The sequence below is a fragment of the Geotrypetes seraphini genome, chromosome 2 (genome assembly GCF_902459505.1).
Source record: "Geotrypetes seraphini chromosome 2, aGeoSer1.1, whole genome shotgun sequence".
In the NCBI taxonomy this organism is placed as follows: domain Eukaryota; kingdom Metazoa; phylum Chordata; class Amphibia; order Gymnophiona; family Dermophiidae; genus Geotrypetes; species Geotrypetes seraphini.
In genome coordinates this window covers 335,839,110-335,864,669 of record NC_047085.1, presented here as the reverse complement: position 1 = coordinate 335,864,669, position 25,560 = coordinate 335,839,110, and the positions used below count along the sequence as shown (strand labels likewise).

Sequence of the window (25,560 nt, the reverse complement as noted above, 5' to 3'; positions counted from 1 at the left end):
TTATTCTAACTTAATATATACTAGGGTTAATACTAATAAACAATTTACCATTACAATTTTATCCTGCGTTTCCAGCCCATCCTTAACAGAAAGATTCAAGGGCTCTCTGAAGAGTTTTCTTTTCAGAGATGCCTTTGAGAACTGACCCACTTTTCTCCTAAACCTTATGCCACACAAGTCACAATATTGAAATTTGCACCTCAGACTCCAATCAGCTGTTTTAACCCTGTGCCCTATTGTTTTTAGCCCTTTTTTGATCCTCTTTACTATAATAATTTGTAGTTCTATCCTTCCTTTCCTGAGCCTCAAGTAAGTAATGTTGATGTCAATTACTATGGGGCACATAATAAAATTGTTTAAAAAAGTCTAAAAATCTGTCTAAATCAGTACTTGGACGATCTAAAAGGCAGGTCGTCCAAGTGTCGATAATCAAAACAGGTTTTAGACGTATCTAAAAACAGCTTAGGTCTTTTCAGTGCTGCTATACGTTCACAGCTGAAAAGGGCATTTTAGGAGGAGTGGTGAGGGCGGGATTTGGGCATGACGTGGGCCAACCTAGACTTAGTCGTACTGCAAATATAACCAAAAATTTAATGAGACTGCCTAGATAGAATGTATACGTAGTGACTTAGGCGATCTAAAAACAGATCTAAGTGCCCAGAAGGTATACAAAGTGACCAGATAACCACTGCAGACACAAAGTACAGACCCACACACACTCCCCCAGTGATCACCGACCTCCCCCCCCACACACACTGTCATAAAAAAATTGGAAGAAAAACGTACATACCTGCCTCCAGAACATCAGCATCTGGCATAGGAAAGCCTAGTACAGCTGCACAGAGGTGGCTTAAGTAGTCTGAGGGGTGGGCTACTGAACCATAGAGAGGAGGACCCAAGCCCATAAACCACTCTAACCACTGCATTCATGGTGAAACATCTGCACCCACCAAAACCCTACTGCACTGTGGGTCTAGTAAGTTTTTTTTTTTGGGGGGGCTCACCATGACCTATAAGGGAATTGTGGTGAGATGTTTATGTGGCACCCTTTTTGTGAAGTTCACAACAGTGCCCTGTAAGGTGCCTCACTACTTTGTTGCCATGACTGGATGTCCAGTCCATTACTTTGCTAAATCCTTCCACATACAAAAGGTCTTCTTCTAGGCGTTTTTAACTTGGAGGATTTTTTGGACGAGAATGCAGTATAAAGATAGATGACTTAACAGTCTAGACGATCAAACAGCTGGACGTACAAGCAGACAATTCTCAGAAAAAAATGTTTAGACATATTTTTCGAGAATTGACTTTAAATGCTGCTGACTTTGGGTGACTAGCAACTTAGACGTATTTTTTTTATTATGCCCCACCACATGTTCTTTTACCCTAGTTTTTATTAAGGAAATTGTTTAGAAATTTTATAAGTGTTGTATCAATTTTTTAATAAAACTTGTAATCCCTTCAATTTGACCTGGTCTATCATTTTGATGTAGTTTGTAATATGATGTCACTGCCCTACTGGTTATCCTGCTGCCACAAGGTCTCCATTTACATTTAAATCTTAGTTCAGTGCCATACATTGTAATTCTTCAGTTTTATTTAGACTTTTGACATTCACATACAGACAATTTAAATTATGCTTTTCAACTGTATTCATAACCTGCCTAGCAGGTAGCCTGGCATCATTCATCTCCATCTGCTCTTCATTTAAATACACCTGGACTACTTCTGACTTATCTGTCAGTAATTTCTAAATTTTCACCATTTTATCAATATTTTTTAAGAATGCCTCAATCTAAACCAGGGGTAGGGAACTCCGGTCCTCGAGAGCCGTATTCCAGTCGGGTTTTCAGGATTTCTCCAATGACTATGCATTGAAAGCAGTGCATGCACATAGATCTCATGCATATTCATTGAGGAAATCCTGAAAACCCGACTGAAATACGGCTCTCGAGGACCGGAGTTCCCTACCCCTGATCTAAACCATGTACTTCTGAGTGACTTGCAGCCTCCCCCCTGTGATTTAGTCAAAAAATTGCTATTTAAACATTAGTACCAACAGCCGAGCAAGAGGTATGCTTTGCTGCTAGTTATCCTGCAACTTGTGAGCAACCCCCCCCCCCCCACCCAACACACACACCCATCTGAGAACCAATGGCCCAAGTACTAACATATTCTCTAAACCAATGCCTATCCAATGAATCAGAGTTCCCAGAACAGGTTAATCTCTGTATATAAACTTAGAAAAAAGGAAACATTAAGTCTGCAGTATGGTTCTTTGAAAGGGGAAAATAATCTAATGCCATCTGTTTTTAGTTACATCCTTCCATCCTAAGAAATGAATGAATTTGGCAAAGCATATTTTAACCACATTTTCAAGTACAATATCCTGTGCTGTCAATTTCAATATCTTTGACATATCTGTTGGCAAACTTTTTGCAATACAGCTAAAAGCTTTTTTGCTAACTTATGCAAGTAGCGAACGGATATCACTCATTTTTTTTAAATGCAGTAATTTTAATGGCACCGTAAATGACTGTAGAAAACTGGCTTTCTACAACATAACAGGAAGAGGATGCATGGACAGAATGAGATATTTTGAAGCGCCTTTCACATTCTGGATCATGTCTAGTGAGTAGATGGCAAGCCAAACGTTGGTAAAGATGGCCTAAGATTGTTTGCTTAGCAAGACAACTTAAATCAATGTGTAGAAAAGCAATTTACTGCACATTAATTCTACATTTATCAAGAAAGCATATGTCTGTGTATAAACTCTACTGAAAACATTTCAGACTTTGTTTCATACATGAATAAATGGTAATTTAGATAAGGTATGACATGCCATTCCTATCATTACAGCTCAACTAAAGGATAAGATTAGAGTGTCTTTGGCTCTTGGAGGACTTCTGGATTCAAAGATCAGCTCAATTCATTCTTAAAAACAGTCTCATCCACTTTAGTAGCATCACAAATTTCAGTGGCCTGTCACTGAACTCTTAGAATTTTACATTAATAGAGTATATTATTCAGCAGTAGCAATTCAAAGCCAGAAGGAGAAATGAGCTCTTTATACCCCGGGCCAATATGGATTTAATTTAACTCTGCATCCTGTATCAACAAAGGGAGCCCACAGAATTATATATCTAAGCCCCCTTCTTCTCCCTGTATAAGGATATTTTAAGATCATGGAACTCTTGATGTAATCCTAGGATAAGGATTCTTCCCATGGGAGTATCAAGAATTACAAGACCCAAAGGGATAATATGCAGTCACTCACCGAAAAATCTTCGCATCAACTGCATTGTTTCAAAACCAGAAGTTTATTGAAAACTAGCAAAGTTTAGAAAAACAAAAAATAATTCATTCCAGTTTTAGTTTTTCCAAAACACAGCTCATAGCCCAAACAATAAATATATAAAACAGAACAGAAAAATCCCTTTTAAGTTCTCTTGCCTCCAGGACCTTCCCAGAATATGTGCACTATACTCTCTTTATATGCCAGTATGGCAATTCTTATGTTCTTATATTGTAGTCCTTTTCCCTACTCTCAAGAGGGTCATCCTCTCCAAAAAGCATAAATGTGGTCTGCCTTCTTAGTTTGAGGGCCTTATTGACACTGGGGAATGGAGGGCTACTTCAGCACTACTATTTGGAGCATCTGGGCATGGCATTGAACCTATACTACCATATTAAACCTATATCAGAAAGGTTTGTACCCACAATATTCCCACAAGCTTCTCCTTAACCAAAAACCAGAAACAGAACATTGTTGCAGATTTCTAGCACATACAAAAGATCTTAGATCATAAATTCAAAATGTGAAGAGCATCAAGCTTTCCTGCCTTTATCTCTGCATTAAAAAAAGGCTGAAAATCTTCCTCTCCTATAAGAAATAAGCAAGAATAAAAGCATAGCAAGGATCGTATACAGAAAACTCTTAATTTGCTGATAACAAATTCCGCCTTTCTTCACATAGAACCTGAATCAAACATAATGGGCCCAATACTCAGACCATGGGAGGCAGCCCAGCTACCTTTCATGGTTGGCGGAAAACCTGGAAATTTAACGCTGGAGCTGTATCCAACCACCAGCATTGAATTTCCAGGCCAAATTCAGTCACATTTCCCATAGCCAGCCAAGCCAATATTCATCAAGTGGCCAGCTAAGTCATAGCAGCCAAAGATAGACCTGCATTGTAGGCGGATCTATTTGGCCACTAGATTTAGCTGGTCAGCCCCATCCCTGCGAACTTGGTCCCCATCCCCGCCCTGCAAACTGTCAGATTCCATTCAAACAAGCCTCAAATAGTTATGATTTTATACTGAACTTATTTTATTAAAATATAAAAAGAAACAATATTCTGTACAATTGTCATTTTATAAACACAAATAATACAGAGCAAGGATCAAAAAAACCCCTGTCTCCCCTCCCTTTCACAAATATCCCCTCCACTATTGTGAAAACTGAACAAACCAAATTACTACAGAATGCTACATAGAAAAATCAAGCTAACAATATACTTCAGTCACACATGGCAGGAATAGTGTTAGGGGAGTGCAACTAGGGCAACTGCCCCCTAGTCAGAGAGAGAGCCCTAAGCCAGCTGGAAGCTAAAGAAGTACAGCCTGGGCTTTACGGTTCCTAGTTATGTCTAATACCAGCTCTAGAAGGATACATATTTCAAATCTGAAATATTCTAATCACAAAATATAAAATAAATTTATTTTTTTCTATCTTTTGTTGTCTGGTAATTTTATTCTGCAATCACATTGGTCTCAGGCTTTGGTTTTGGGTTCCTTCTAAACTAAACTAAAACTTAACCTTATATACCGGGTCTTCAACCAAAGGAAGCTTGACGCAATTAACAATAAATTAAAAAAAATAAAGTAAACTGAAGAGATTTAGTTTTCAAAATATTTAGCGAATAAAAAAGTTTACGGAAGAGTATGAAGGAACTGGGACACCTCAAAATTAGGGGAAGTTCATTCCATAATCGGGGAAATTTAAATGCCAGAGAGCTGCTAAAATTCTTAACTCCTTGAATTCCTTTCCTAGAAGGAAGAGAAAGTTTAAATCGATGAATGCTTCTCGCATATGAAAATCTATAAACATTCCATAGCAGAGGAACAAGAGGAGCAAAGATACCATATAAAATCTTAAAAACAATACATAAACGGATAGCAGGATGCCCCGACGAAGAAGCCAAGGACTACTACTCCTACACAAGAGAAGACGACCTCACAGCCAATAAGGGAGAAAAAGCAGGAAGGGACAACTCGGACACAGGAGGGGACGACCACACAGCAAACAAGGGTGATAACATAGGAGCAGTAAAGGATACCGTAATTGAAACTATAGGGACGGCCAAGAGTAGAAGGTCCAAAAAGGTAACACGAAGGGAACTTAGATGTATGTATACGAATGCTAGAAGTCTAGGTAACAAAATGGGGGAACTAGAGACAATAGCAAGACATGACATATTGGATATCATTGGCATAACAGAAACATGGTGGAATGAAGAAAACAAATGGGACACAGTACTACAGGGATACAAACTGTATAGAAGAGATCGAGTAGGGCAGAAAGGTGGAGGTATTGCTCTATATGTTAAGGAGGGAATAGATTCTGTTGAAATGGTTACAACAGAAATGAAAGAGAAGCTTGAGTCACTCTGGATCAAAATTCCTGGTCAATATGGCGCAGATACGAAAATTGGCCTTTACTATCGTCCCCCAGGACAGGCGGAGGAAACTGACTCAGAAATGATGGAGGAAATCAAACAAGAATGCAAGATAGGCAATGTAATTATATTGGGAGACTTCAATTTCCCAGGGATAGACTGGAAACTAGCAACCTCCAACTGCGGCAAGGAGGCCAAGTTCCTGGAGGTGCTAGGGGATTGCTTCCTGGAACAAATGGTAAAAGAGCCGACAAGAGGCAACGCCACCTTGGACTTGGTCCTAAATGGCCTCACGGGACCGATAACAGAAGTGGAAGTCATGGTTCCACTGGGAACGAGTGATCACAATGTAATCAACTTTAAACTTGACATCGGGAAAGGGAAACATGCCAAAACCTTAACCACCACCTTAAACTTTAAAAAGGGTAAATACGATCGCATGAGAGCCATGGTAGAAAAACGACTCGAGAAGATGGTGGACAAACTTGAAACGGTAGATCAGGCATGGTCCCTACTGAAAAATACTATCACAGAAGCACAAGATCTCTACATTCCGAGGATTTCCAAAGATCGGAGAACAAAGAGCAAAAGAGAACCAGCATGGCTTACCATACAGGTGAAGGAAGCCATAAAAGAAAAGAAGGACTCTTTCAAAAAATGGAAATGCATAAAGACAACCGAAGCTTGGAACAAACATAAAGATGATCAGAAGAAATGTCACAAGGCGGTGAGGGATGCCAAACAGGAATATGAGGAAAAAATAGCCCAGGAGGCCAAAAACTTCAAGCCCTTCTTTAGATACGTGAAAGGGAAAAAACCTGCAAAAGAGGCAGTGGGACCCCTGGACGACCAGGGAAGAAAAGGGTACATCAAGGAAGATAAACAAATCGCAGACAAACTAAATTCCTTCTTTGCGTCCGTCTTTACGAAGGAGGACACCTCAACAATACCTGAAGCGGAGAAAGTGTTTGCAGAAGAAATAGAAGGCAGCCTCACCACAGTTGAAGTGGACTTAGACCAGATATACTATCAGATCGACAAACTTAAAAGTGACAAATCCCCTGGACCGGATGGAATTCACCCGAGAGTCTTAAAGGAATTGAAGGTTGAAATCGGAGAGTTATTGCAAAAACTTGCAAACCTGACAATCAGAACTGGACAGATACCGGACGACTGGAGGATAGCGAACGTCACCCCAATTTTCAAAAAAGGATCGAGAGGGGAACCGGGCAACTATAGACCTGTGAGTCTTACGTCTGTCCCTGGCAAGATGGTTGAAGCACTGATCAAGGATAGCATAGTCCGGCACTTGGACGCACATGACTTGATGAAACCCAGTCAACATGGATTCAGGAAAGGGAAATCATGTTTGACGAATTTACTCCAATTTTTTGAGACCGTGAACGAGCAAATTGATAGTGGGAAGCCGGTGGACATAATATACTTGGACTTCCAGAAAGCGTTCGACAAAGTTCCACACGAAAGACTTCTCAGGAAACTACAAAGCCATGGCATAGAGGGAGATATACAAAGATGGATAGGCAAATGGCTGGAAAACCGAAAGCAGAGAGTGGGCATAAATGGGAAGTTCTCCGACTGGGAGAAAGTGACTAGTGGTGTACCCCAGGGCTCGGTACTTGGGCCGATCCTTTTTAATATTTATATCAATGACCTGGAGGAAGGAACATCCAGTGAGATCATCAAGTTTGCAGACGATACAAAACTATGCCGGGCGATCAGATCGCAGGAGGATAGAGAGAAACTCCAGAGCGACTTGTGTCGGTTAGAAACATGGGCGGAGAAATGGCAGATGAAGTTCAATGTGGAGAAATGCAAGGTAATGCATTTAGGCAATAAGAATAAGGAATACGAGTATACAATGTCAGGTGCAACTCTGGGGAAGAGTGAACAAGAAAAGGACCTGGGTGTACTGATAGATAGGACCCTGAAGCCGTCGGCACAATGCGCGGCAGCGGCAAAGAAGGCAAATAGAATGTTGGGCATGATAAAGAAAGGAATCTCGAGTAGATCGGAGAAAGTTATAATGCCGCTTTATAGGGCAATGGTCAGACCACACTTGGAATACTGCGTCCAACATTGGTCTCCCTACCTAAAGAAGGATATAAAACTGCTGGAGAGGGTGCAGAGACGAGCAACAAAACTGGTGAAGGGTATGGAGAAACTGGAATACGAGGACAGACTTATAACACTAGGATTGTTCTCCCTTGAGAAAAGGAGACTGCGTGGGGATATGATCGAGACCTTCAAAATACTGAAAGGAATCGACAAAATAGAGCAGAGAAGATTATTTACATTGTCCAATTTGACACGGACTAGAGGACATGTAATGAAGCTAAGGGGGGACAGGTTCAGGACTAATGTCAGGAAGTTCTGCTTCACTCAGAGAGTGGTTGACACCTGGAATGCCCTCCCAGAGGAGATTATTGCGGAATCGACCGTCCTAGGCTTCAAGAGCAAACTAGATGCATATCTCCTTAAGAGAGGCATATAAAGATATGGTGGACTATAAATTACGCCAGGTGTACACCTGGCAGGGCCTCCGCGTGTGCGGATCGCCGGACTTGATGGACCGAAGGTCTGATCCGGAGATGGCAGTTCTTATGTTCTTATGTTAACACTTAAAACTGAATTCTAAAATAAACCGGGAGCCAATGGAGAGAGAAAAGCAAAGGAGTCACATGGTCGAATTTGCTTTTTCCATAGATCAACTTTGCGGAGGTATTCTGAATCAATTGTAGTCTTTGAAGGCAGTTCTTAGTGATGCCAAGATAAATGGCGTTACAATAATCTAACCGGGATAATATAATAGACAAGTGTTTAAGCCCGTTACATTAACAGGTGCTAGAGTAGATGTGTCTGTCTGTCTTTCTTTCTTTCTGTCTCTCTCTCTCTCTCTCCTTGGCCACTTTCTATACTCAGGCCCAACAATTGTCCCTTTGTATTCCCTCCCTCCTTCCATTCTATGTCCTTAGTGCCCCAGTGCCTCCTTCCTATGTCCTTAGTGCCCCCAGTGCCTCCTTCCCATGTCCTTAGTGCCCCTGTGCCTCCTTCCTATGTCCTTAGTGCCCTTCCCATGTCCTTAGTGTCCCCAGTGCCCCTTCCCATGTCCTTAGTGCACCCAGTGCTCCTTCCTATGTCCCCCCTCACTGCCTTCCAAGCCTTTGTCCCACCCCCCTCCTCCGAAGCTACCCAGCCTACCTCCCTCCCTATATGCTGCGCTAAAGCCAGCCTGCCTGCCTGCCTGCCTGCAGCACCGAAGCCAAAGCGTCTCCCCCCCCCCCGTACTGGCCTCCGCTGCTGCTACCTACTGTCTGGCCTACCGCCACTTCAAACACACACACACCCAGTCCGCCGCCACTGCCACACGCTGCAACTAAAGCATAGGGAAAAGGGTCCGCCGCACACAAACCACCACAGTCTCCAGCTGAACGCGTCAAACACTGCCACGAAGCTACAGATCACAGAGGCAGGGATCACGAAGCTGTAAGTGCGCATGCACGCTTAGGGTTTTATTAAGATAGATTGGACCAAAACAGAAAAATGACGTTGATAGAAAAGAGATCTGACTTCCCTCAACATTCGTAAGCTGAAAAAAACATTTCTTAACCAGAGAGTTTATTTGATCCTTAAAAGTAAGAGAAGAATCAAAAAGTATTCCCATTTAGCCTCATCTGGACAGACATAGCCCAAGTTTGAAGTTTAGAGATACAGTAATTTATTTTAAAAGTTTAAATTGGTAATATTTAGGTCAATCTCAATCAGTATAAAAATGTCATCCACATAAGTAAAAAGCATTTCCCACACTGACAGCTTACAAATATTCAAAGTTCTTATATAAAGATTGAACAAAATTGGGGAAAGCGGAGAGCCCTGGGGAACTCTGCAAGGAGGTTGCCAGGAATTAGAAATATTACCATCAATATTAACTTAATAAGATCGGGACAATAAAAATTTAGAAAAACCAAACAAGAACAACCTGATTAAGACCGATATCTGGAAGTAATTGGAGCAAAATGTCATGATGTACTATATCAAACGCCGCTGACAAATCAAACTGAAGCAAAATTGAATATTTATCTTCATCGTGGTATGGCTGGCTCCTGAAGGTAAAATAGGTGCAAGAGGAGCTGGAAAGGAGATGCCGAGTCTGACACGGGCGCAGTTTTTTTTTACCATAGGAGCAAGACTTTTCACCATTCTCACAGGGCAGTAAAAGGTCTTGTCCCCATTCCTGCAGGGCGATGAAAGGTCTTGTCCCCATTCCTGCGGTAAACCAGTTGCAAATGTCTCAATTCCTGCAGGTTTACTACATCGACCACGGTTTACCGCTGTAAACAGTCCCTGTGTCATTCTCTATTTGTCGCTCTTCTTTAAACCTTTTCTAATTCTGCTATATGTTTTTTTGAGATATGACAACCAGAATTGAATGCGATATTCAAGGCGAGACCGCGATTGAGATAACAGATGGCATCTTCCAAAATTGTAGCAGTTCTCTCTAAATGTTTGCTAGGGAATTGGAAAAAAGTGTGTTCATTAGACACATAAATTGATGATGTTTCAGAGAAGGAGAATTTTTCACCAACAAAGATTTGAATCATTGCGAGATGTAGGACTGTAAAGCAAGCTTTGGTCTAGTGAAGGGAAGGGTAAACTTTTGGATTTGGGACCCCATTAGGTCTTGGCCAATATGGAAGACCAGTGAGAAAATGGGGTTCTCCTAAGATCAAATCAGAGTGGAGGGAGTTCTCCCAAGGTCTCCTGGTTTAGTCCTTGTAGTCAAAATTGCAGATTTCCAACTCTGTCCTATGCAGATGTACCGTATTTTTCAGTCTATAAGACGCACCTACATGTAGAGGAGGAAAAACCAAGAAAAAAAAATTTGGTTCAGAATTTTTTTTCTTGATTTTTCCTCCTCTACAAATAGGTGCGTCTGGTGCTGGGAAGCCCGAAGCCCCCCCGGTACCTTTATTTTAACTGGCTGTGGTCCAGCGCAGTCTCCTGCTGAACAGCTGCCTTTCTCATTGCAGAGTGGCGCATAATGCAGAAGCGCGACCTTTGCACATCCTGTCTGATCCCATGCCGCTCCATGATTGACTGCCGTCAGTTCTCGTGATTCATCAGTTAAAAAAAGGTACTGGGGGGGTAGGGGGAGGTGTATTTGCTTCATAAGATGCACCCACTTTTCCACCCCCTTTTAGGTGGGGTGGAAAAAGTGTGTCTTATAGAGCGAAAAATACAGTAGTCATTTTGATTTTGACACCAAACTACAAAATCTTCAGAAGAGAAATCAAAACCATGTTATTTAGGAAATTTATCAAGACAAGCTCATGACATAACCGGTTACCTCAATCTATCTTGTAATCTTCTGGATATAACCAGAAACTTCTCTTATTGTAATCCGCCTAGAACCGCAAGGTGTTGGCAGAATAAAAGACACCAATGTAATGTAATGCAATGATATATGCCATTTGGAGAGGTACATGTGTGCTGGCAATGCTTATGGTGTTGGAAATGTGTCTTCATGACTGACAGTTCGCTTTTCAAAACTGTACTAAGTAAATCCCAGCTTCATTTCTTTTTCCTATGCCATGGATTCCAACCACTGCATCTTCAGGTGTACTTCCTGCTTTTGCATTGAAAACCCCCACAATGATCAGTAGATCTTGTTTCGGTGTTTGATCCTCTTTTATTGGAGCATATACTTGGATCAAGGTGACATTGATTGGCTTTCCCTGTAGACAGATTGACATGACTCTATCACTGATAACATTGTTCTTTAGTACCGTGTTTGAAAGCTTATTGTTGAGAATGAATGCCACGTCATTTTTCCTGCTTTTCCTGACCAGAGTAGCAGATCTAATGCTCGCTTGATTGAAAAAGGCCCTGTCCATTTGAGTTCACTGATCCTTATCAAATCAATTTTGGGGGTTTTTCTATTTGGTCTTTAACAATTTCCAATTTTCCTTGATTCATGCTTCGTACATGCCATGTCCCTATGTTAAAAATATCTTTACAGATTCTGTTCTCCCTTTTCTGTCCAGCAACATCAGCTTCAGGATGTCCTGGCAGATTTGATCCGTCAACTTCAAACACTGAGCATACTCTGGGTTATGGATCAGTTCTTCCCTAGTAGCATGGGGAGTGCCTTCCGACCTAGAAGACCATCTTCCAGCACTATACGTTGATTCTTTATGTCTCATCATCATCAAGTTTTCTTGGCAGAAGTAGATTGCCGGGCCTTTCTTCTGTGCCGTATACATTCAATGTTGTCACTGTTTTGTCGCATCAAATGCAATCCTCCACCTCCAACACTGCCCATCTGCTATTGCCCAGATTGATGGTACATTATTAGTCTGGCATCTCTACTGAAACCTGCATAGCTTTCAGGATCTCAGATGCACTAAAGACCCAATGGCAAGGCAAGCCCATGTACCATGACTGGAGAAAAAAGTGTAAAAGGTTAAAAATTTGATTTTCAGTGTTTCACCTACCTCTCTGACAATTCTTGGCCCCTTTGGATCCTTTATATTAACAGCTATGCTCTGTAAGAGAAAATAACATTTTTTTATTTTATAAATTTAAAAAAACTGGTGGTAAGAAAAATCACTTTTTAGAAGCATATCATATAACATGAAAGATTTCTTTGCAATCCTTTTGTGCTGCTAAATCAATTGAACTATAGCTGGGATAGTAAAGTTACTTACCTGTAGCAGGCAACATAGTAAATGAAGGCAGGCAAAGACCTGCATGGTCCATCCAGTCTGCCCAACAGTCACATTTATTATCAAGGCAATGTTGAACCAACAATCCAGTATATTATTGCATTTTGCTTGCCAAGTTCCACTATAAGATGTCTTCCCTCTCCCTGAGATATGCAAGACCTGTACTTAAACAATGCTTTCTTCTGATCCATCCTTGCCATTTTCAGGGCTCAGTCCATTAAAAAGTCTGTCATGGAATGGCCCTACTTCCTCAAATATCAAAACCTACTCCAGCCCCTTCTGATCTGTTTTACTACATATGCAATACAAATTATAGAAGTCCATCATGTTTTCATGTTTTATTAGGATTTTATATACCGCATATCAAGGTTATCTAAGTGGTTTTTACAATCAGATACTCAAATCATTTTCCCTATCTGTCCCGGTGGGCTCACAATCTCTCTAACGTACCTGGGGCTATGGAGGATTAAGTGACTTGCCCAGGGTCACAAGGAACAGCGCAGGGTTTGAACCCACAACCCCAGGGTGCTGAGGCTGTAGCTTCAACCACTGCGCCACACACTCCTCCATCGATGGCATCTATCATATAAGGGAAGAAGTGTTTTCAGCAGCAGACTGACTAACCTACTGAAGAAGGCTTTAAACTAGAATCATTGAGGCAGGGTTATGAAAGCCCCCAAGTAATCCCTGAGGTAAGTGATTCATTAAATTTCTCTACATACATGAGAAAAAGGGGCAATGTTTGGAAAGCAGTATGTACTAATGCTTGAAATGTGGAAAACAAGGTTCTGGATCTAGAGGTTGTGATGGAAAAGGCTGATTTGGATTTAGTGGCTATCACGAAGACATGGCTCATGGAGAACCATGACTAGGATATAGTTATAGCGGGTTATAATCTGTTCAGGAAAGACAGGATAGGAAGAAAAGGAGAAGGAATGGTGTTATATATTAAAGATAATTTTAAAGCCACACAATTACAGGAACTACAGGGTAAGGAAGAGTCACTGTGGGTCAATCTGGAAAGAGGGGATGGAAAAAGTATTTACATTGGTATGATATACAGGCCTCCTTCACAGACAGGAGAAGTGAACAGAGATTTAATAGCAAACACTCAAAATATAGCTGTAAAAGGGGAAGTACTACTAATAGGCGATTTTAACGTGTCAGATATTGATTGGGATATCCCTATTATGGGGTCTTCTAGAAGCAGAGAGATCCTAGATTCACTACAAGGAGAACTGTTCCAGCAATTGGTAATGGAACCCGTGCAGAATGGGGCAATACTGGATTTGGTGCTTACAAACATGGAAAGTGTTTCCGATGTTATGATGGGTGAGTCCTGACATACCTCTGGGTTTCCTAAAGCAGCAGCAGTGGTGGCTGGTGGGTAGAGGCAGCGCAATGAAGAGGCTGCTCCTGGCCTGCCCCACTGGGGCCTTCCCTCTGTCGCATCACTTCTGATGTCACTGAAGACGTGGCAGAGGGAAACCCTGGTGGGGGCAGGTCGCAAACAACCTGTTCACCGCACTGCCTCTACCAGCCAGCCACCACTGCTGCTACCTTAGGAGGCCCGATGGGGAGAGGAGGGGTTGGTTGGGAGGTGCAGCACAGGAGAATAGGAGGGTTGAAAGCTGCTGCATAGGGGGAAGGGAGAGAGGGATGAAAATCTGCTGCTCACAGGGATGGGAGGGAGGGAAGCTGCTGCACAGGGGGTTAGGAGGGATGGAAAACTGCTACACATGGGGGGGGGAGAGAGGAAAAATTGTTAGACATAAGGTGTAGAAGAGGAAGAGAGAGATGCAAAAGAGGTAGAAAGGGGTGAGAGGGAGAAATCTTGCATATGGTGGAGAGGAGAGAGACATGCATGGAGAAGAGAGGGAGAAATGTTGGACAAAGGGTGAAGGGCAGGGAGAGATGGTGCATGGGGGGGGGAGAAGAGAGAAAGATGCTGCACAGAGGGGAAAGCACAGTTACTTATCGTAACAGTTGTTATCCAGGGACAGCAGGCAGCTATTCTCATATGTGGGTGACATCATCCACGGAGCCCGGATGCGGAAAGCCTCGCAAGCAGACTTATTTGGAGAAATGTAGAAGTTTCGAGTCTGCCGCACCACGCATGCGCGAGTGCCTTCCTGCCCAGCACAGGGCGAGTCTCCTCAGTTCAGGTAGTTAGCAGAGAAGCCAACCAGGGGAGGTGGGTGGGTTGTGAGAATAGTTGCCTGCTGTCCCTAGATAACAACTGTTATGGTAAGTAACTGTGCTTTATCCAAGAACAAGCAGGCAACCTATTCTCACATGTGGGTGATCTCCAAGCTAACCAGAATGGGATGGCGGGAGTGTTGGCAAATTAGGAGAATAAATTTTGTAATACTCTCTGGCCAAAATGGCCATCCCGTCTGGAGAAAACATCCAGACAATAGTGAGAGATGAAAGTATGAACCGAGGACCAGGTGGCAGCTTTGCAAATTTCCTCAATAGGAGTGGATCTGAGGAAAGCTACTGAAGCCGCCATAGCTCTGACTTTGTGGGCTGTGATTCGACTCTATAGATGCAGTCCAGCCTGGGCAGAGCAGAAAGAGATACAAGCAGCCATCCAGTTGGAGATGGTATACTTAGAAAATATGTCCCAACTTGCTTGGATCGAAGGAGACAAAAAGTTGAGGAGCAGTTCTGTGTGGTTTGGTGCGTTCCAAGTAGAAGGCCAAAGCACGTTTACAATCCAGAGTAAGAAGAGCTGATTCTCCAGGATGAGAATGAGGTCTTGGAAAAAACACTGGAAGTATAATAGATTGGTTGAGATGAAATTCTGAAACCACTTTAGGTAAGAATTTAGGATGAGTACGGAGGACCATCTTGTCATGATGGAAAACTGTGAAAGGTGGATCAGCAACTAACACTTGCAGATCACTGACTCTTCGAGCAGATGTGAGGGCAGTGAGAAACACCAATTTCCAAGTGAGATACTTCAGATGAGCCATAGACATTGGTTCAAATGGAGGCTTCATCAATTGAGAAAGAACAACATTGAGATCCCAAACCACTGGAGGTGGTCTGAAAGGAGGTTTGATGTTGAAAAGTCTTTTCATAAATTTGGAAACCACAGGATGAGCAGAGAGGGGTTTCCCTTCCAATAGGCTGATAAAAAGCAGCAATTGCACTGAGATGGACTCGAATGGATGTAGACTTGAGGCCAGAAGTAGACAAGTGCAAAAGATAATCCAAGATAGAAGCCAAGGAGGTATCTCGAGGCTCCATGTCATGAGAGATGCACCACGTAGAAAAACTAGTCCATTTTTGGTGGTAGCATTGTCTAGTGGCAGGCTTTCTAGAAGTCTCTAAAATGTGCCTTACATGTTGAAAAAAGTGAAGAGGAGTTATGTTGAGAGGTACCAAGCTGTCAGGTGCAGAGACTGTAGATTGGGATGAAGTAAAGATCCTTGACTCTGTAAGTAGAGATGAAAACACTGATAGAGGGTATGGCTCCCTGCTGCTGAGTTGAAGTAGAAGGTACCAAGGTTGTCTCGGCCACCGAGGAGCTATCAGAATCATAGTGGCATGATCGTTCTTCAACTTGAGAAGAGTTTTGAGAATGAGAGGAAAAGTATCTACCTCGAAGTGATGAGGAGAATAGATCCTGCAGCAGAACTGAGTCAGTTTGTGGTTGTGGGTATATGCAAAGAGATCTACCTGAGGAGTTCCCCACTGAGAAAAAATGTGATGAAGAGGCGAGGAATTGAGTATCCAATTCGTGAGGTTGCAGAAGATGACTCAATTTGTCCGCCAAAGTTTTTCGCCCTTGGATGTAAACATCTTTCAGGAAGGTGTTGTAGAGGATTGCCCAGACCCAAACCTTCAGAGCTTCTTGACAAAGGGAGGGAGATCCCGTTCCTACCTACTTGTTGACATAGTACATGGCGACTTGGTTGTCTGTTCAGATGAGGACTACCTGGTCTTGAAGAAGATGTTGAAAAGCTTTGAGAGCACTGAAGATCTCTCTGAGTTCCAACAGATTAATATGACACTGACGATTCGTGCTGGACCAGTGGCCTTGAGTACAGACACCGTCAAGGTGAGCCCCCCAAGCATAGGTCGAAGAATCTGTCGGGAGGACCTTCTGATGAGGTGGCATCTGATTGGAAGAGAGCATCCACCAGTGGAGAGACTATTTCAATGAAGGAGTGACTGTAATGTGTTGAGACAGTGGATCACAAGCCTGCATCCACTAAGATGCCAGGGTCCACTCAGGAATTCGGTGGTGAAGTCTGGCAAAAGGAGTTACGTGTACTGTGGAGGCCATGTGACCTAGTAGTACCATCATGTGTCTTGCTGAGAGTGAAGAGCGGGAAGACACTTTGTGACAGAGCTGAATAAGAGCATCCAGACGTTGTTGAGGAAGGAATGCTCTGAGTTAGATAGTGTCCAGAACAGCTCTGATGAATTGTAGATTCTGAGAGGGCTGAAGTTGGGATTTGGGAAAGTTGATTTCGAATCCCAAGCTTTGTAGGAACCACGTAGTCCACTGGGTCGCTACAATAACCTCCTGAGATGTTGAATCTTTGATGAGCCAGTCACGTAGGTAGGGAAACACCTGAAGACCATGGTTCCTTAGAGCTGCTGCTACCACTACAAGGCACTTGGTGAACACTCTGGGAGATGATGCCAAGCCAAAGGGTAGCACTCTGTATTGAAAATGCAGTTTCCCACCCGAAATCTGAGGTACTGACGGGAGGGGATGTGAGTGTATGCCTCCTTGAGATCTAGAGAACATAACCAATCGTTCTGATCTAGAAGGTGATAAAGGGATACCAGGGACAGCAAGCAAAATTTTTCTTTGATTATACATTTGTTGAAAGCCCTGAGATCCAGAATGGGTTGCAGATTGCCCGTCTTTTTTGGAACTAGGAAGTAACGGGAGTAAAACCTCCTGCTCTGCTGTTCCAATGGAACTTGATGGCACGGAGATGAAGCAGAGCTTGAGCTTACTGAAGAAGAAGGGCACTCTGGGATGGATTGGAAGGATACTCTCTTGGAGGAAGCTCTGGTGGAATCTGAGAGAAATGAAGAGAGTATCCTTCCCTGATTATTGACAACACCCAGAGGTTGGATGTAATGGTCTCCCATCGATGGTAAAAATGATGGAGACGACCTCCTATGGGGGGAAGGGAGGACAGAGGCAGAATGATGGAGATTATGCTCTGTGTGAGACAGTCAAAAAGGCTGAGCAGCCTTTAGGTGCAGCAGAAGGTTGAGGTTTCTGTTGCTTCTGCTGTTGTTGTTTCTTTGCGGGTACTCAAGTATAAGGAGCCACCCTTTGAGGATAACGCCTCTGGAAACTTGGAAGAGGTCGAGAAGGCTTTGCAGGAGCTGGCTTAGGCTTTGGTCTGACAATGGAAGCAAAAGATTTTTCATGCTCAGACAACTTCTTGGTGGCAGCCTCTATGGATTCATCAAAGAGGTCATTGCCTTCACAAGGAATAATAGCCAGACGATCCTGAAAATTAGGGTCCTTATCAATGGTACGAAGTCAGGCCAGGTGGCACATTGCTACTGAGAAAGCAGTGACCCTGGAAGAAAGTTCAAAGGCATCGTAAGATGACTGGAGAAGATGTAGTTGGAGTTGCGCCAAGGTAGCACCAAGCTCCAGAAATTCCAAATGTCTATGTTCATCCAAGTTCTTCATAAAACTTGGAAGATAGTCAATCAAAAACTTCAAATAAGTCGTGAAGACGAAATTGTAATTTAGGACTCTAGAGGCTGCTTGGTCGGCCGCTTCCCTGAATGGATTCGTAGTTTATATCTTCACCCGCAGGCGCGCTTGCTGGTGAACGGGAGTCTTACTGCTCCTTTTCCTTTGGGCAGAGGTACCCGGCAGGGATGTCCTCTTTCCCCTCTTCTCTTTGTGCTAGCCCTCAAACCTTTGGCGGTAAAGCTGCGCACCGATCCTTCCATTTGGGGAATTCGGATAGGAGATAGGGAGAGTTGGATAAATCTTTTCGCAGATGACATCCTACTCTATCTTGATAATCCTATAGACGATCTGGAGAGCACTCGGGGTGGTTCGAACTTTTGGTAACTTTTCGGGGCTGCGGGTTAATTGTGCCAAGTCCGAGCTGTTGCCTTTGGATTCTACTCTCAAGGAGCTCAGGCACTCCGCTCTTTCTATACCGCCTGTTGCTGGGCCGTTGCGGTATCTCGGTGTGTACCTGACCCCTGACTTGTCCCTCATGTATCAGTATAATGTTCGTTGCCTTCTTGAGCAAATCGCGGCTCAATGTGAACGATGGAGGGAGTTACCGTTGGGCTTGTAGGTTAAAGTAGCTCTCACCAAAAGGGTTCTCCTGCCAAAGATCTTGTATCCCTTACAGACTCTCCCTGTGTGGCTCTTCACTCGGGATGTGCGGGCTTTTCGTTCCACTATTTCTACTTTCATTTGGAGACGCAAGAGGGCTCGCATTAGCTATACTAAACTGATGCTGGACAGATCGCAGGGGGGCTTGAATCTTCCGGATGTTAGACATTATAACATAGCGGCTCTGTTTCACTTTATTCATGAGGGCTGGACTGGACATTATAAGTATGCCCCTGGGGGTTGGCTCTCTTCCTGGTGTGCGCCGCATTCCTTTTTGGCACTTCTCCATTTGCCGCCAACGGCGGTTCCCGGGGGTTCCTCTACAATGAGCCTTTTCCAGCCGCTTAGGTTGGCGTGGAGGTGGTAGAGGCGCCACCAACAGAAAACGCCTGCTGCGTCGGCGCTCCTGCCTTTGTGTGGTAACCTTGCTTTTGTCCCAGTGATGGGCCCTTCTCGACTCCAGGTGTGGGAGCAGCGGGGGTGTAAGACCTTGAGGGATGTTTGGGATGGGGGTGGTGAGGGTGCATTTCCTTCCTTTGCCCAGATTCAGCGGAGATGGGATCTGCCCCCGAACCACTTTTGGGTGTATCTTCAGATCCGCCACTATTATACTACGCTCCTTCGGCAGTGGGGGGATGCTTGGCTCTGTGGTCCTCTGGATGCACTCTTCTTCCTGGTTCTATCGGCCCAGAACAAACTCTCTACGTGGGGTCATATGCTGCGGGCAAACATGTCTGCGGGTATCCTTGATGGAGTGGCCTCTGTGTGGCGGAGGGAGCTGGGCTTTCTGGGGGATCAGAGCACGTTCCTTGCACTGTTTGGTCATATTAGACTTATGGGAGGCACCTCCGATCTCCAGGAGATGCAGTTTAAGATATTACACAGGGCGTATATCTCTAGGAAGCACGGGGCTCTTATGGGCCTCTGGGAGGGGGCTGTCTGTACTAGGTGTCGCCGCTCTGCTGGGACCTTGGTTCATCATTTTTTGGAATGCCTGTCCACTGATTTGCGGTTGAAGGTTCTCCCTTTTTTGGAGCAAATTGTGCACCGTCCTATTCCATGTGACTATGGCATGCTCTTATTGGGCGACCAGAGAGTATTGGAGGAGGCTGGTTTTTCGATTCCTCAGCAGAAATTTCTTTATCTAGCCTTCCTCTTGGTGAAAAAACTCCTCTTGCAATATTGGGTGTCTGATCAGGCAGCTTCCTTTACTCATTGGCTACATCGGCTTGCTCAGGTAGCCCACTTTGAAATTCATCGCACTCCCAAGGGGGGGAGGATTGACCTTCGCTGTTATGTGGGGTTCTGGAAGGCGGCCTTGTCGCTGTGTCCCGGGAACTCGGTGGCACAGCTGGATAATCTCTCTTGAATCCACAGTTCCTTCTCTTTCTCCTCTCTTTTTCTCTTTCTTTTCTCGTTCTTCTCTCTTTCTCTCTTTCTTCCTGCTTAGGGGCTTTTGGTGCAGTTCCCTATGTGTGTGTTGGTATATGTGAAAGGGGGTGTATGTGGAGTGTTTGTTGTGGTTCGTACGGAGTGTCTGGAATTAGTGCATTTGTGGTATGACTGGAGGGGTTGCTCATGTTCTTTATCTGAAAAATTTTCAGATTGCGACTGGAGGGTACAGAGCCCGTCCGGCCCATTTTTCTTTTCTGTGAATGCCAGCTCGTTTTACAGTTCGATTTGTATTCCCTATTTTTGGACCTTGTGTCCTTGTACCGTTGGATTTCTGTATCATCTGTGTTGCATTTGCTAATAAAAATTATTTAAAAAAAAAAAAAAAAAAGGACTCTAGAGGCCATCATGGAATTCTGGTAAAGGCAATGGCCAAACTTGTCCATGGTCTTGCCCTCTCTTCCAGGAGTTACTGTGGTATATACTCTGGAAGGATGGGTCCTCTTTAATGAAGATTCCACAAGAAGGGATTGGCGAGATAACTGTGAATTCTCAAATCCCTTGCAATGTAATGTTCTATACCTCGATTCCAATTTACCTGGAACAGCAGGTATAGCATAAGGAGTATCTAGATTTATTTTGAAAGTTTAAGACAAAAGCCTATTAAGAGGAAGCTTGAGGGATTCCGCAGGAGGCTGAGGCAAATGCATTTCCTTTAAATACTCCTTAGAATGTTTAGAACCGGCATTCAATTTAATTTCCAGGTTGTCAGCCATTTGACGAAGAAAGGAGGAAAAAGATAATTGATCTGCTAAAGCCTGGCCTCAAGAAGGACTTGATGACCTCGAGGCGCATCGAGTGGAGAAGGAAGGCGAAGCTGCTCTAGAGTACTGGTAACCCAAAGAATACACAGACTTTGAGGAGGCATTGGAATCAGCTGAGTCCTCGGGGTCTGGAAGTGGAGACCTCGAAGAGCTGGAAGATCTGGATTTAGGCCTGGATGAAGAAGGCTTTTTTGCAGAAGAAGACCTGCACCTCGATGGATGTCTCGATGAGGGCCTCAATCTATGACGAGAGTGCTGCCTGGAAGTAGGTCTCGGTTGAGATCGAGGAGAGTTCGCCCTATGCCTGGAGACGGGCAATGCCGCTGGTGAATGAACAGGGCTAGACGCTGTAGATCAAAACCCCATAGACTCAGTGGTTTGGATCGAGGCACTCGCAAAGACTCGACTCCTTGCATAGAGTGTGTGGATTCCTGTCGAGGCACTCGCAAAGACTCGACTCCTTGCATAGAGTGTGCAGATTCCAGACCAGGCACTCGCAAAGACTTGACTTCTTGCGTACAGTGTGTAGATTCCAGACCAGGCACTCGCAAAGACTCGACTTCTTGCGTACAGTGTGTAGATTCCAGACCAGGCACTCACAAAGACTCGACTCCTTGCGTACAGTGTGTAGATTCCAGACCAGGCACTCGCAAAGACTCAACTCTTTGCATAGAGTGTGTAGATTCCAGACCAGACACTCGCAATGACTCGACTCCTTGCATAGAGTGTGTAGATTCCAGACCAGGCACTCGCAAAGACTCAACTCTTTGCATAGAGTGTGTAGATTCCAGACCAGACACTCGCAATGACTCGACTCCTTGCATAGAGTGTGTAGATTCAAGACCAGACACTCGCAAAGACGGGACTCCTTGCATAGAGTGTGTAGATTCCAGACCAGACACTCTCAAAGACTTGACTCCTTGCATGAGTGTGTAAATTCGAGACCAGACACTCGCAAAGGCTCGACTCCTTGCATAGAGTGTGTAGACTCAGCTCGAGGCACAGGGAGGGACTCGACCTCACAGGAGACTGCTGATTGCTCAGGCTGGACTGCAGGAAACAGAGTTGAGGCAGGAATGTATTTGGTCAGTAACTGAACAAATTTCTGCTTTAACATGGTCTGGAGAGAAGCCTGCAATTGTGGATCCGAGTCTGAAACTGGATCACTTGCTAAGGCTATAGGCTCCGAGGTGGCAGTAGAAGCATTATTTGGCTTGGACTGATGCTTGAATAACTTGAGGAACACCGCAGAAACCTTCTGCTTAGGTATCTGATCTGAGGGAAGCTCAGGGGAAGATAAAGCAGGTATACTCGAGGTCAAACACGATCCAAATGAGGAAGGCCTGATTAGACTCGAGGTCGGAGTCGTGGAAGCAGGAGGACCCCCGGCTGAAATCTGGACCAAGTCAGGGCCCGAGGTCGAAGGTGTACATAAGAACATAAGAACATAAGCAATGCCTCTGCTGGGTCAGACCTGAGGTCCATCATGCCCAGCAGTCCGCTCACGCGGCGGCCCAACAGGTCCAGGACCTGTGCAGTAATCCTCTATTTATACCCCTCTATCCCCTTTTCCAGCAGGAAATTGTCCAATCCTTTCTTAAACCCCTGTACTGTACTCTGCCCTATTACTCCCTCTGGAAGCGCATTCCAGGTGTCCACCACTCGTTGGGTAAAGAAGAACTTCCTAGCATTCGTTTTAAATCTGTCCCCTTTCAACTTTTCCAAGTGTCCTCTTGTTCTTTTATTTTTCGAAAGTTTGAAGAATCTGTCCTTCTCTACTCTCTCTATGCCCTTCATGATCTTATAAGTCTCTATCATATCCCCTCTAAGTCTCCTCTTCTCCAGGGAAAAGAGACCCAGTTTCTCCAATCTCTCAGCGTATGAGAGGTTTTCCATCCCTTTTATCAAGCGTGTCGCTCTCCTCTGAACCCTCTCGAGTAACGCCATATCCTTCCTAAGGTACGGAGACCAATATTGGACGCAGTATTCCAGATGCGGGCGCACCATCGCCCGATACAATGGCAGGATAACTTCTTTTGTCCTTGTTGTAATACCCTTCTTGATTATGCCTAGCATTCTATTTGCTTTCTTAGCGGCTGTTGCGCACTGTGCCGTCGGCTTCATTGTCATGTCCACCATTACCCCCAAGTCCCTTTCTTGGTTGCTCTCATTCAATAATATCCCTCCCATCGTATAGTTGTACCTCGGGTTTCTGTTTCCAACATGCAATACTTTACATTTCTCAACGTTGAACTTCATCTGCCATCTCGCCGCCCATTCCCCCAATTTGTTCAAGTCCCTTTGCAATTCTTCGCATTCCTCTTTAGTCCCAGCTCCACTAAATAGTTTTGTATCGTCCGCAAATTTTATTATCTCACACTTCGTGCCTGTTTCTAGATCATTTATGAATATATTAAATAGCAGCGGCCCGAGCACTGAGCCCTGCGGAACACCACTCGTGACCCCCATCCAGTCCGAGTAGTGGCCCTTCACCCCTACCCTCTGTTTCCTACCCGCCAACCAGTTTCTGATCCATCTATGTACGTCTCCGTCCACTCCATGGTTCTTCAGTTTCCGGAGTAGACGTTCGTGAGGCATCTTGTCAAAGGCTTTTTGGAAATCAAGGTATATGATGTCTATGGGGTCTCCTCTGTCCATCCGTTTGTTAATTCCTTCGAAGAAGTGCAATAAGTTCGTTAGGCACGATCTCCCCCTGCAGAAACCATGTTGGGTTGTTTTCAAAAGTTCGTTTCTTTCCAGATGTTCATCGATGTGTTCTTTAATCAGTGCTTCCGTCAGTTTCCCCGGAACCGAAGTCAAACTCACTGGTCTGTAGTTTCCCGGGTCACCTCTTGATCCCTTTTTAAAGATGGGCGTGACATTGGCTATCTTCCAATCCTCCGGGATCATGCCTGTTTTCAAGGATAGGTTGCAAATTTGCTGCAGTAGTTCCGCTATCTCCTCCTTTAATTCCTTCAGAACCCTGGGATGGATTCCGTCCGGACCCGGGGATTTGTCAGTTTTAAGTTTTTCTATCTGCCTGTGTACATCATCAAGGCTCACTTCCATGGATGTTAATTTTTCTGCTTGATTTCCATTGAATATTTGTTCAGGTTCCGGTATGTTGGTTGTGTCTTCGTTTGTAAATACAGACGAGAAGAACATGTTGAGTCTTTCTGCGACTTCTTTCTCCTCCTTCACCGCTCCCTTCCTGTCTCCTTCGTCCAGCGGTCCTACCTCCTCCCTAGCTGGCTGTTTCCCTTTAACATATCTGAAGAACGGTTTGAAATTTCGTGCCTCCCTGGCTAGCCTCTCTTCGTACTCTCTTTTGGCTTTTCGAACCACACGGTGACATTCTTTTTGATACTTCCTGTGCTCCTTCTGGTTCCCTTCAGTTTTGTCCTTTTTCCATTCCCTGAATGAATTTTTCTTATTGCCTATCGCTTCCTTCACTATTTTAGTCATCCATACTGGGTCTTTTGTTCGACCCTTTTTGCACCCCTTTCTGAATCTGGGGATGTGCAGATTTTGTGCCTCGCTCACTGTGTAGCCGAAGAGTCCATCCTGAACAGCTTTTCCACTTGAACTCGACGACGTTTAAGGGCTCAAGGTTAAAGATTAGCACAGCGCAGGCACGACAACAGACTATGGTCAGGACCAACACACTTAAGACACCAGCGGTGTGGGTCCGTGAGGGAAATCATACGCTGGCACTGGCTACACTTCTTGAAGCCCGTTACTGGCCAGGACATAGAAGTTATAGAATTCTGGCAGTTATGTACGCAACTGCAGCATTTTGTCATGGACATTTACACCAGCCACTGACACGGCATAAGCAGCCATGCCTAAATGAGTGCATAAAAATCAACGCCTGCTATCATTCTATAAGGGCAATTAGGTATATAATTGGCATCATAGGGCCCTCTACCCTAGTGCCTAATTTTAGGTGACTTTTTGAGAATTTACCCCTAAATGTTACAATGTAAAAATGACAAATAGCTTCTCCTTACCTTCTTATTTCGATTGACACTGAGAAAATAAGCACTTTCAGATCCTACGAAAGGAGGTCCCCATGATCTTGTATCATCACCAGACCCTGGAAACAAAAACAAAATTCTTCCAGCAACATCTCACTGTATATAAGTTTTAAATCAAGTGCTAAGTGAAAGCTAGTCAGGGCAAACTGTGTTGTTGTTTTTTTTATCTTAAATATAAGCCAGTAAACAATGTCAATTTTCCAGGAGATGTGGACAAGTGAATTCATATGTTTTAAAGGAAAATTTTATCACTAAAACTTGCAATACACCTCTATGCACAAAATCATGTCAAGGAATAAATCAAAAAGGCATACCATAATTAATGAGAGAAAGTATCCTTCTACTCTTTTCTCCAAATCAGGCATGCTCATCCTACTTTTTTGGCTTCCAGCTCATTTGGAATTTTCTGCAATGCCCAGTCACTGCCCATTTATGACAGATATAGAAGCCCTGAGACAACATGAGCCTTTGTTCATTGTTTACAAAGCTCTTCCCCAATATTTTAATCCAATACTCCTCCCTATATCCAAGCCATTGC

General features: G+C 44.0%; 1 protein-coding gene across 11 annotated transcripts in view; it reads right to left on the bottom strand.

Annotated features, from left to right (window-relative positions):
* The window catches only part of SUGCT (succinyl-CoA:glutarate-CoA transferase), a 965,969-nt gene that overhangs the window by 898,014 nt on the left and 42,395 nt on the right, over positions 1 to 25,560 (bottom strand). For all 11 annotated transcript variants that reach the window (XR_004538045.1, XM_033930269.1, XM_033930264.1 and 8 more), the window contains exons 4-5: positions 24,996 to 25,081; positions 12,190 to 12,240 (exon numbers count right to left, since the gene is read on the bottom strand). Coding sequence is in view for 10 of the 11 variants with exons in the window: in XM_033930269.1 (XP_033786160.1) it covers positions 12,190 to 12,240; positions 24,996 to 25,081 (137 nt within the window). In the remaining variant the exon portion in view is untranslated. The remainder of the gene's footprint in view (positions 1 to 12,189; positions 12,241 to 24,995; positions 25,082 to 25,560) is intronic.